At 43.8% G+C, this 13,387-nt stretch overlaps 1 protein-coding gene across 1 annotated transcript in view; it reads right to left on the reverse strand.

Annotated features, from left to right (window-relative positions):
- EDIL3 (EGF like and discoidin domains 3) overlaps positions 1-13,387 on the reverse strand; it is a 1,767,398-nt gene that overhangs the window by 1,070,997 nt on the left and 683,014 nt on the right. The window contains exon 4 of the mRNA XM_078675331.1: positions 4,065-4,094. Coding sequence (XP_078531457.1) covers positions 4,065-4,094 — 30 coding nt within the window. The remainder of the gene's footprint in view (positions 1-4,064; positions 4,095-13,387) is intronic.

Below are 13,387 nucleotides of genomic sequence, written 5' to 3' on the forward strand. Positions count from 1 at the left end.
CAGGAAACGGACGGGAGCCTACCCCGCTATCCTGTGAAGGGAAGGGAGCAAGCCGCCTACGAATCCCGTGCAGCCGCCACTTCCGCGGGACAGGACGAGAGGAGTATAACAGACCCGGTGAGGGGGGGCGTCGGGGCACATTGACGGTCCCCGCCCCCCCAGTGATCGAAGCCCTGCATGTGCCCGATGAGTGGGGTTGGGAGGGTGTGTGTGTGCGCGTTTGTGTGTGTATGTAAGCCCTGCATGTGCCGGGGGGGGAGGAGGACGGGGAGTGTTTGCGCGTGGGAATGTGTGTGCGCATGCGTGAGTGTGGCTGTGTGTGCGAATGAGAGAGGCGAGAGGCTGCTGAATGTTGAACAGGAGATGTGCGTGCCCACGAGGTGAAATCCGGCAAGGGAAAGCGCGTGCACATCCCCTGTCCAACATTCCCGCAAGCCGGCGACATAAGGTCTTTCGCTGACGCGAGACCTAAAAAGGTAAATGATGGGGAGTGTGCAGTCGAACAAAGAGAATGGGAATTGATAGAGAAGGCGCACGTGATATGGCAAAGAGTTAAATAAAGCAAGCTGCATAACCTGGGAATAAGAGACGGTTGAGTGAGGAACTACAAGGGAGAACAAGATAGAGGCAGAGGAGGAAATTGAGAGAAGGCAAAGAGAGAATTATTGGGTCGGAGCTAAAAAAAAAAGTGAGGGACACCGATGGGGCCAGTGTGGAAAAAGAGACGAGGAAATAAAGGGTGAAGAGCAAAAGGGACATGAAAAAGCAGAAGAGCTGGGGACTAGAAACGAGAGGGAGCTATAAACAGGGCTGAATGAGTTGGAAAGAAATAGATATGGTTATAGTAAAAACGAGCAGGAGAAAGATATATCGTGTGCAGAGATTGCACAGGAGGAAAGAGCTTGTTAAAGGGAAAAATAGAGGAAGAGGTAAAGAGATAAAGGCGAGGGAAAAGGAGACTAACGGTGAAAGGCATGAAAAGAAAATATATAAAAGATTAGAGAAGTTGCAGAGAGAAAGAACAGTAGCAGAAAATGGAGGAGGAGAGTTGGCACCCACCGGGCAGTAGTTACCCTGCCCCCCACCCCGTCTGTGGGAGTGGGCAGCAAACTACAAACACAATTAGAAGAGTTGTGTGCTCTGCTAGGAGGGACGAAAGATCGAGACAAGTCTGCAGGCTGCACTCGGGTCTCTGCAGCAGGCAGATCCAGTCAGTCACTGTGGAGCATTGTGGGAAGCAGAGGTGATCTTTGAGATGATCTTGTAGCCGTTTGTTCGAGGGATCAGAAGTTAAAGTTGTAATTTATTGCTATGCTGACGATGCGCACTTTAAGACCGCTTTACTAAATGATGTCATATTTCATGTTGAACCGGCAAAAACAGTAGCTTCTTTTGCTCCCCCAATAACCCCTTGTTTATTTTCTATTTTAGGTCACTGCTTATAATGCTTTTGCACTTTTATGTTCGTTAATGTTTTTCTCTTTGTATAATGTAATTCAGTATTGTTTGGTATCATGCAGCTTTGAAATCGGAACAAATTGGTAATGAAACGTACAGTTTTTCGTAAGAAGGGATCCCAAAATTCTTACGATAACCCTGACAGGGAGCCATTTGCTTTGGGCTGTATTTAATCCCCCGTTTTATATGCTGCTTGTTGCGCGGTTTTGACTTGACCGCAACATGAAAACTGTAACACTTCCCCACTCGATCAAACATTGTTGCCTTGAACAAATAGCTTATATCCACGAACACTTATTTGTTCACCAGTGAGAGTTTCAAATGGCGAAGTAAGGGGTGCCTTGGTGTAGCGCTGTATGCGGAAAAAGTCATTGGGGAGGAGGGGGTGAGTGTGTGCGCGTGGGAATGTGTGTGCGCATGCGTGAGTGTGGCTGTGTGTGCGCACGCGAATGAGAGAGGCGAGAGGCTGCTGAATGTTGAACAGGAGATGTGCACGTGCGCGCCCACGAGGTGAAATCCACAGAGGGAAAGCGCGAGCACATCCCCTGTCCAACATCCTGGAAGTCGGCGACATAAGGTCTTTCGCTGATGCGAGACCTAAAAAAGTAGGTTTCTGTGCATGAAGTACTATATTTTAGACAAGGCCCATTGTTCAGTACTGTTACAAAATAGGAGCCCAGCATGAGCTGATCAATCCTGGAGAGAACACCACTCACAAGTATGAATTATTTTAGAGCTGTAGCAAATGTGATCTATGTCTATTTTTATTAATCTTGAGACCCAGGTGAATTTTATAATATTGGATGACATCTTTCACTTTTTTTTGAAAATATGATGCCTCCCTGATGTAATTAATTGTAAATAATTGTGATTTTTAATGTATGTTTCTTACTTTGTATGATTTTAACTAATCGAATATAGTGGTTTGACTGACTCACAAGAGAGGCATTTCAGAAAAAGGTGAGGGGCATGGTTAAATGGCAGACTAGTTGATGGAGGGATGATGAAACATGGACTAATGGCCCAATCAGGAACACATGGAGGCTTGACATCACTCGGTACATTATCATGAACTAACAAAACCATACTTTTAGATAAATGTTGAGTTATTTACGATACTTAAAAATATTCGAATGAGCGTGATTTGTATACAAATATTGTATAATAGGTAGCAATGTTGTGCAAGATACTGTTATATGGCTGTTAGTGTCATTGTTGACATTGCTAAGTTAGCATGAGCCCTGCAGCCAGGATGCTGCTTTTGCGCATGACTTTATTTTGCAAGACTCTGTTTCTGCCTTTCACATGAGAACTCTCTGCTTTCTGCATTCTCTGCCTGTTCCTGTTGTTTAGTCTGAACACGATGTGCAAGGTCGATAAACAATGCCCCATGTTATTCTGTTCTGATCAGTCCCTAGCACCTAGACAAAACATGCTAACACAGCTGCACTGCTAAAAACTCGTGCTTTGATATTACGGGGATGCATGTTTTTCAATCACACTTGTAGAGGGACCTTTCCATGGATAAGAGTTATGATGTTCCTATGATATAACACTTTCATATAGGCACTAAGGTATGGGGTCTGCTGACAAAGCCCAGGGACCTTCCTTTATATAATAAACTTCCACTTACCAAGGGGAGGGTGGTTAGGCCTTGTAGTCCTTTTTCCACTGTCTGTATATGATGACATCTCCCTTTATATTCTATGGAATTGTAACAATGCTAACTGTTCTGGTTTATACATTTTGCTGCTGGTAGTGGCTCGTATACTGCATTATAGAGCACGATAGTTAAAATTTTTATTGTGGACAATTATGAGTGAGTGAGCGAAAGGGTACGTTTTCCTACTGCGATTCCTAAGAGATTCGGGAGTGTTGTGTTCTGGGTTGTCTAATCATTTGTTGCTTTGTGACTATGTAGGAGAATGAATGAGACACAATAGCTACTCAGTTTAGGGATTTTGGGTACTAAGGTGGTAGGAAGGTACAACCCCTATACACCGAGGTCCTGTTTTTCTGTGCATCGTTCTGTGTATGTGCAGAATCACTGCAACAATACTAACTTCTGTGTGTGGTTAAAGATTATGGTGTACAGACAAGGCTCAATATACCACCTGCAGGAGAGGAATTCTATGACAGAACTGCTAACACTCTCCTACCTCCGCATTGCTCAGGAGGTAAGAAGTAAGAGACTCCTTCCAGATTTTTCCTTCTCTGCGTAATTCATAGTTTCTAAAATTCTAGTGTGATCTCAAAAATGGGGATGTAACACACCAACACCTCAAAATCCATCATAATAAAAAAACACATACTCTTAAATTATCACAGACCTACTGTCTTTGTTAGAAGGTGAAGCCACCATAAACACTACTGGTGCAAGCAGAATAAACCCATATGTTTCTCTGTTTCTTACCTGATTTGCCCTCTATGAAACATTAGTACAGGAGTCAGATATATTAATTCAGTAATACATTTGTCAAGTAGGCTAAATACATATACATTAACAATTTATATTAACAATATTTTTCAAATAATAAAATGATAATTTGAACAGCATTTATAAATTGAAAACCATGCTAATTAGAAATGTTTTTAAGTATTCTTACCTGCTGAAGTTGGGTCTTCTTCGTATGATGCTGAACATAAAATAAACAATAATAAAAAATGTTAAATCATTGTCTGTTATTAAACGTGCAGATTTTCTGTTGTTAACAATACATAATTAAAACTGTATCTGATTAGATGTATGGCATGTAGTCCCCCTCTCATATATTAAAGATATTGATAGTCACCAAGGAGTTCTCTGAGCTATGAAGGAACAATGCCAATGGTCGATTTCCTTTAAAGCATCCTGGAAATCTGAGGTGATTTACAATATACTTTTCGTCAGAGCTCATGAGGTCACACATCACCTTTCCCACAAACTATGTAAATCCTTGGGGCCATATTTATGACCCAGTTGCGTCATGTTTGCACCACGTGACAGGGTACTTGTACGATGCAATTACTAAGTGTGATTTATGAAGCCTTGCAAGGCCACTTTGCATGGCCCTGAGTGGCTTGATAAGGATGAATAAAGCAATGCAGCACAATTTTGCCTTACTCTATGCTAGAGTGGCTTTCCAAGCATGTTGCATGGGTGGTCCCACACAACTCCCATGGTTTTTGATGCATTCCCAGATTGACCAGAACTGGTAAACCTGGGAATATGCTAAAAAGATACGCCTTCCCAGGAGAGGCATTATGAGAAAGAATATCTTTAATTCTCCATGTTTCTTTCTCTTTCTATGTGTTTTGCAGATAGGTAACTGTCCCCCAGATGCACCAAAGTTATGTTTTGCGAGTCCTTAATAGCGAATTTTAAGGATTCGCTATTAAAGACTCGCAAAACGGGATGCATGTAGGAATCGCAATATTATTTGCGATTTCTACTGATTCCTTATTTGCGATTCGTTAATTGCTAATCGCAAATAAGGAATGGCTTTCCCATTCATTCCTATGGGCCTAAGGAATGAATGGGGAGTCATTTCTTATTTGCGATTAGCAATTAGCGAATCGCAAAGGTGCCGCAATTTCAAGGGTGCCAAAGGACACCCTGTTGCACTCCTGACATGGTAATGTTCACTGGTGTTGCGCACACACATGTCCCAAGGACATGTGTGTGTGTAACATACAACTTAGAAAAATGCACTAAAGTGCATATTTCAAAGTTTTTGCCATTTACCACGTAGTTTGATTTCGCGGTAAATAGCGGCCCCAAATTGCGAATTCGCAATCTTGGAATGGTTCATGCATTGCATTTAAGGAATAGCAAATTGCGATTCCTTAAATGCAATCGCAATTTGAGAACTCGCAATTATTTGCGAATTCTTAAATTGCGAGTGCATGAACCCTTGATGCATCTCAAATGCCATTTTTGCGGGCGCAAACGGCCGAATTTTGCGATTCGCACCGTTTGCGCTCGCAAAAATGTTTGATGCATCTACCTGTATGTCTCCCAGGATTGTTTTTGTACAGGAAGGGGCAATGCAGGTACCCTTACACCATGGTGCAACGGTTCCTGCATTTGCCCTAGGAATACAAAATGGACCAAGCACGTGGGAATATTCAGGAATGCACCATATTCTTTTACATATGGCACATTCCTGCCTGATCCCTGGCAAGCAGTGCAGCACAGCCAGGTGACTTGCTGCACTGCCCTGCGTGGCAATTCTCATAAACATGCCCTTTGGTGTATTACTCTTTCATATGAAAGAGATAGTTTTTTGCAGACATGAGAAATAAACGCAACATATGTTTCGATACATCAAACACACCAAAAAGCAATTAATAATTTGTTGCAAAAGTACATGAAAATCAGTTTAATGAAAGCCAGATGAAAGAACCAATGCTGTAGCTCAGAATCTGTAGAAGCGTGCAGCGAGTCTTCTCTGTAATAACCAATAGCATGCAACAATAAACATTTTGCCCTTATTACATTTCTGCTTGCTCGTCCCTGCTCATTTTAGGAATTAAATCAGAATAACAGAAAAGCAAGTTCTTGTTTTCATTGTTTAAACTGATACTGAAATTATATTGCTATTCAAAAGAGTTTTGATCTGCATTATTTTTTGCATTCCATAAAAACTTAAATCACAGAGGTAATGTAATGACAGCGAAACTTGCCATTTTTTCACATAACCACATTAATTTGGCTATGGACCAAGCAAAATCTGTTAATCTATCATTTCCATATCATATGTTGTGATGCATATTCCTGTAACTAAATAATCACATAACTCTGTATTGATTAAAAATTAGGTAGAGTTTTGTGTTATTCCGTGTCGAGAGAGCAGTGTAAGGTATTCCAGAATCCACATCAGCACCAGGAAATGGTGGAGCGGTTATCAATGGGGCAGTTTAATTTCATGTTAAAGTCCACACATACTCTCTGGTTTTGTCTATGGGCCTTTCATGGGCACGCGTGCAACGCTTTGTGTTTTCCATTTAGACCATTAGCCCCCACATGTGTATTGTCCCAGTTAGAGAAGTTTAGGGCAGCTTCTTATTGCCTGCCATAATAATGAAAACAGTGTGATCACTTGGCATAGTGTATCAGCCACACCTACTCCTCTGTGCTGTTATGCCCTGGGGACTTGTCTGTAAATCCTCCCGGTGGGTACATGGAGTTGTATATTAAGCAATCAGCGGGGCCTTGGACGACCTCCATGCCTTAGATATATATTTCCTAAATACAGAGCAGATTCTAGGATTTTTAGGGCTCAGGGCGGAGCGCCGAGATCCTATTAGTACAGAAAGAAAAAAAAGTGTGTTAAGGGCTCGAGAAAGACACATTCCTTATTTTTTTTATTATCTGAATGGTCATTGGTCTTTGCGGTGATGTATTTTTAGTAGTCTTGATGCTATTGGGCAGTTGTAATTTTCGGGCGCTATTTTGGGCATATTTCGTGTGGTTACGTGCTCGAAAGTGCATTAATCTTAATTAGGAGCTGTCAGGGTGGCCTGTAATGCATTCCAGATGGTGTGCGCGCGTTCACCATCTAGCAGTGTGTTTGTCGGGCGCGCGTCCTCCTCACGTGCACACAGGCATAGACGCCGTGTGCGGCTCCTTCCTGCCGGCCCGGGGAGCTGCTCTGCCGCTCTCTGGCTCACTCCCCGTCTCCCCGCCTGATTTAGACATCACCGGCTCGGGCTCAATTACCAGTCCAGGACCCGGGTAGAGCGCTGCCTGGCTCCCTTCTCTTCCGTTACGGGAACCCGGCTTTTATTGTAATATCGGCACTTTTTGTATCTCATTTTCATGACTATATTTGTGATTATAAGAATCTGCCGCCAGCCGGATCCATCTAGGAAACAAAGCTATTCCGTTTGGAGAAACAGCCCCGGGAAGCGGCAAAGAAGGGCGGCCGCGGCCGGGCTGTCAGCGCGCCCTGCACACACCGCCCCGGAAAGCTCGGGCCAGTGACTTCACAGGCCATGCACAGTCCCATCCCCACGGCGACCCCATTCATGCCCACGCCCCTTCCAGCAGTACGAGAAGGAGCCCCCGTCTCCCCACCAACACGAAGTGACATGACGCCTCCAACATCACAATGTTCCTTCAAACAACCAAAACAAATGTCTCTGCTGGCAGATTTTATCGCCCCGAGAAAGGCACTCTTTTCCTCCGAAAATAAATATATCATACCCAATAAAAAAGTGTCACTGCAGTCCCAAGCACAAACAGATCGTTCATCTCCCGGCCACTCAATCCCCAAGTTTGGAAATAAGCGACTAGGGCATAATAGGAAATTAAGTGTGTGTGTGTGTGTGTGTGTGTGTTGGGGATGGGGGCAAGGAAAGCACTCGCAGGATTTCGAGGAGCATGGCACATGCACCTATAAACCCGCACAAAAAGTTACGGTCTTAACATTTTAAACATAAATATATTGTCTACTGAGTAAAAACCAGCGAGAAACTGCACATTCAAACCTGTGTCCGCCCTGCTAAGGTTTCAGCTGACCGAACCTGATAAATGAGCGAGAAATGACCTAGTTTGAAGTTTAAGTGTGGGTTGAGTATATTTCTTGTACTTCTCCATTTTGCACCTGTCTCGGGGTAAAGACGGACCCCGCGCATTTTTTTTTAAATCTCTCATGCCTGGCTGGCCTTTCCATCTTTAGCATTTATGACTTTTAGTAACTGTATGCACCTTTTGGTATGCGCTGGGGATCTCTCAGGGGAATTTCATACGAGGCTCTTTACACAATCAGTCTTACAGATTGTACGGCTCTAGGAGGATAAAAGCCTGAGTCAGCCTGCAAGGGCTGCACTTGTGACTCCAGGCTGTTGAGGGCGTCCACAGCCGTAGCTTAAAATAACCGATCCTTCCCCCAGGCACAATCCTCCTCAAATGTCTATTTTTTAAGACCAGAAGAACACATTTCCGTCTTGCAATTATTAGCGCTGCTAACAGAATCTTGTACTTAAGACTGCGCGGGCGATTCTTCATGGCTGGACATTTGTGGTGTTTGTTTTCTTGCAGTTTTATGATTCTCCGTGGTGACCTGTTGTTCTGCCTCGCTGGTACCGCAGCCGGCTCGTAGTGAGTGCAGAGTGAGTGTGCAGAGTAGTGAGTGCAGAGTGAGTGTGCAGAGTAGTGAGTAGTGAGTGCAGAGTAGTGAGTAGTGAGTGCAGAGTAGTGAGTGCAGAGTAGTGAGTGCAGAGTAGTGAGTAGTGAGTGCAGAGTAGTGAGTAGTGAGTGCAGAGTAGTGAGTGCAGAGTAGTGAGTGCAGAGTAGTGAGTGCAAATTAGTGAGTGCAGAGATGTGAGTGCAGAGTAGTGAGTAGTGAGTAGAGTAGTTAGTAGAGTAGTGAGTAGAGTAGTGAGTAGAGTAGTGAGTAGAGTAGTAGAGTAGTGAGTAGAGTAGTTAGTAGTGAGTGCAGAGTAGTGAGTAGTGAGTGCAGAGTAGTGAGTAGTGAGTGCAGAGTAGTGAGTGCAAAGTAGTGAGTGCAGAGATGTGAGTGCAGAGTAGTGAGTAGTGAGTAGAGTAGTGAGTAGTGAGTAGAGTAGTGAGTAGAGTATTGAGTAGAGTAGTGAGTAGAGTAGTAGAGTAGTGAGTAGAGAGTAGAGTAGTGAGTAGTGAGTAGTGAGTAGTGAGTGCAGAGTAGTGAGTAGGGTAGTGAGTAGTGAGTAGAGTAGTGAGTAGTGAGTGCAGAGTAGTGACTAGAGTAGTGATTTGTGAGTGCAGAGTAGTGAGTAGAGTAGTGAGTAGTGAGTAGTGAGTAGAGTAGTGAGTAGTGAGTAGAGTAGTGAGTAGTGAGTGCAAAGTAGTGAGTAGTGAGTAGAGTAGTGAGTAGTGAGTAGAGTAGTGAGTAGTGAATAGAGTAGTGAGGTGAGTAGTGAGTAGTGAGTGCAGAGTAGTGAGTAGTGAGTAGAGTAGTGAGGTGAGTAGAGTAGAGTAGTGAGTAAAGTAGTGAGTGCAGAGTAGTTAGTAGTGAGTAGTGAGAAGAGAGTAGTGAGTAGTGAGTAGTGTAGTGAGGTGAGTAGTGAGTAGTGAGTGCAGAGTAGTGAGTAGTGTAGTGAGGTGAGTAGTGAGTAGTGAGTGCAGAGTAGTGAGTAGTGAGTAGAGTAGTGAGTAGAGTAGTGAGTAGAGTAGTGAGTAGTGAGTAGAGTAGTGAGTAGAGTAGTGAGGTGAGTAGAGTAGAGTAGTGAGTAAAGTAGTGAGTGCAGAGTAGTGAGTAGTGAGTAGTGAGTAGAGTAGTGAGTAGAAAGTAGTGAGTAGAGTAGTGAGTAGTGAGTAGAGTAGTGAGTGGAGAGTAGTGAGTAGTGAGTGCAGAGTAGTGAGTAGTGAGTAGACTAGTGAGTAGAGTAGTCAGTAGAGTAGTGAGTAGTGAGTAGAGTAGTGAGTAGAGTAGTGAGTAGAGTAGTGAGTAGTGAGTAGAGTAGTGAGTAGAGTAGTGAGTGCAGAGTAGTGACTAGAGTAGTGACTAGAGTAGTGAGTAGTGAGTGCAGAGTAGTGAGTAGTGAGTGCAGAGTAGTGAGTAGAGTAGTGAGTAGAGTAGAGTAGTGAGTAGTACATCACAGGCAGCAGCTGTGCAAGCTTCTTACACTCACAAGGAGACCACAGGCAGCTGAGGTGCAAGCTTCTCCCACTCACAAAAAGGACATCACAAGCAGCAGCGGTGCAAGCTTCTCACACTCACAAGAACGACATCACAGGCAGCAGCAGTGCAAGCTCCTTACACTCACAAGGAGACCACAGGCAGCAGAGGTACAAGCTTCTCACACTCGCAAGAAGGACATCACAAGCAGCAGTGGTGCAAGCTTCCCTTACACACTGACAGCAGGTACTGTGCCAAGGCAGCAGCAGCAACAGAGCAAGAGTCCCTTACAAAGAACAGGAACAGCACAGAGATGCACAATGCAATCTTCTCATACTCACAGGCAGCAGCGGTGCAAGCTTCTCACACTCACAAGAAGGACATCACAGGCAGCAGCTGTGCAAGCTTCTTACACTCACAAGGAGACCACAGGCAGCTGAGGTGCAAGCTTCTCCCACTCACAAGAAGGACATCACAAGCAGCAGCGGTGCAAGCTTCTCACACTCACAAGAACGACATCACAGGCAGCAGCAGTGCAAGCTTCTTACACTCACAAGGAGACCACAGGCAGCAGAGGTGCAAGCTTCTCACACTCGCAAGAACGACATCACAAGCAGCAGTGGTGCAAGCTTCCCTTACACACTCACAGCAGGTACTGTGCCAAGGCAGCAGCAGCAACAGAGCAAGAGTCCCTTACAAAGAACAGGCACAGCACAGAGATGCACAATGCAATCTTCTCATACTCACAGGCAGCAGCGGTGCAAGCTTCTCACACTCACACGAAGGACATCACAGGCAGCAGCTGTGCAAGCTTCTTACACTCACAAGGAGACCACAGGCAGCTGAGGTGCAAGCTTCTCCCACTCACAAGGACATCACAAGCAGCAGCGGTGCAAGCTTCTCACACTCACAAGAACGACATCACAGGCAGCAGCAGTGCAATCTTCTTACACTCACAAGGAGACCACAGGCAGCAGAGGTGCAAGCTTCTCACACTCACAAGAAGGACATCACAGGCAGTAACGGTGCAATATTCTCACACTCACAAGGAGATCACTGGCAGTACACACCACATGAACACACTCCATAACACATAGCAACAATACATTGGCATTTACAATGCCATTAGCTCAAACTCAAATAAATTCGAGCCCGATTGCATTTCTAATGCTTGTTTTTCTGGGTTTCTGTATCACCGAGGAGGGCTTAAAGGCCACTAGGCAGAAATCTGGTGTTGGCAGTTCTTTCCTGTTTAATGTCCTCTCCAGTATGTTGTTATCAATCAGCATGACCAATTCATGTGGCAAATATTCTTGCACCTAGGGCATTCTGCCCCAAGGGTTAAATATATTTTAGCTAGTCATGTCATGTTGGGTTACGTGTAATGTAAGAATTTAAATTGTTAAATCCAAATTCTGTTCGATAGAGTGTCTGTTTCCAGTCGTCCTCCAATAGCTCAATGTCAGTGTCAGCCGCCCATTGATCCTGTAGACTCGACAGAACTGATATGGCTTCATCAAGAGCGATCTGCATATTCACGACATTGCCCTTCTCCCATTTGCTAAATCGAGAAACAAACACAGCATCTTGGAGACCTGCGGTTCTGCAAAGGTGATAATCCCCCATGTCGAGTATATGGGCCAGATCAATCTCCAGACCCATCTCCACTATAGCTTGCCCTTTGGACATTCTGTTTTCCGGTCCCAAGTCTTAAAAAGGTTCCAAGGGTATCCCTTTCAGGAAGATTGAATACAAACACGTGTTAATGCATTTTAAATTCAGGGAAATGCAGTCATATTTCATTTAGCCTTTATTTTTCAAAACAATTTATAGTCCTTGTGAATGATTAATTAGGGTTTTGTGTACCCCAAAACAATATGTTCAGTAACACAGCTAAATGCTAATGACCTCCTCCCCCACACACAATAGTAATACATTTTAGAGGACTACATACGCTATAAATTTCCAATTAATCATTGTTCAGAGGTGAGACACAGTACTACTATTGGGAGTCCGACTTGCTAGCCAATAATTGAAAAAACCTATCATTAAAATCTGATCCAGGAACAGTATGGAACATTAGAGGTGCTTATTGTAACAAGTAAACATCTGAAGGCGAAGAGAATTACACACCCTTCCAAGTAAACAAACTAAACGATACACCATACATGATTACAAGTTCATAAACACAACATGACCATCCACAGGTCACAGGGGGAATAATTCACAAAGCATTCGCTCAAGGGCAACCACTTGAATGTGCAAACTGAGCTGCAATGCCAAAAACACAGAGGAAGAGCATCAAGGAAGGAACTTGAAGAAAGACTCCTACCTCGAATTTGCGCAAAAGAGGCAGTTTGAGGGTGCAGCTTGGGCAAAGGCATTCTACGCTCGACGATCACAAATGAAGGTTCAAATTCGATGGCACCAAGTTTAAGGCCGATTACCAAGCACTGCCAGTAATTCTTGCCTACCAGTAGAGAAAGACTTCCTTCCAGCACGACACTGAATCAAAGGATAGGGTCTAACCTTTCTGTTTTTATTAATTTATAATCCATCATATATCACCTCGAGGGTAGTCTCCTGAGCATTTTTCTAGCATTGTCCCAGGCAGAAACAGGAAGTACACATTTTATATTGCCATCCAAGCGCGCTCATGGAAAAGTCCAGCAAAGATGACACAGTGAAATATATTTTAGGTTTTATTTCACTATAAGAGCACACTAACCCCAATATATAGAGGCCCTGTTTTTATGTATTAGAATCCGGTCCTACGGGCCTGCAAGGCATAGTGCTGATTTAGGACTATATAAAATGGATCATTCCTACATGATAATGAATTTTCCTTGGCATGGGTCACTGGGGGCTACTTAAACTGCAGCTAGTCATGCACCGTGGTTGTTGCTCTTTCCACACAAACTTTTTTCAAATATGCGCTGTTGAAAATGCACACTACACCTCACACATGACATTTAACCTTTCATGTCGTAGGTGCATTTTAGCTACTGGATTTAGGGGGAATATAAATAACCAAACAGAAACAACCAGAGTACACCCAGGGCTTTGGAGGGAAATAGACAAGGCAGTTTACTTCATTTTAGCACTTAGAAGGCAACAGCCTTTTTCGGATTCCCAAGAGATCTCTGTTTGGCTTAGAAGTTTTCAGAAAGGAACATTTTTTCAGGAACTTCGGCTTTTTCGTTTTTTTTCAGTATTTTCAGACGTAATTTGAAGGCAGTTGAGGAATTGTGCTTACTTTGTTTTAACGACTTATGACTAACGGGGTGCAGAATATAATCATTTTCCCTTTCAGAGTATCTTGTGTTCTCTTGTGGATTGAAAGCAGT

Source organism: Lissotriton helveticus, chromosome 2_1, assembly GCF_964261635.1.
Source record: "Lissotriton helveticus chromosome 2_1, aLisHel1.1, whole genome shotgun sequence".
Taxonomy (NCBI): Eukaryota; Metazoa; Chordata; class Amphibia; order Caudata; family Salamandridae; genus Lissotriton; species Lissotriton helveticus.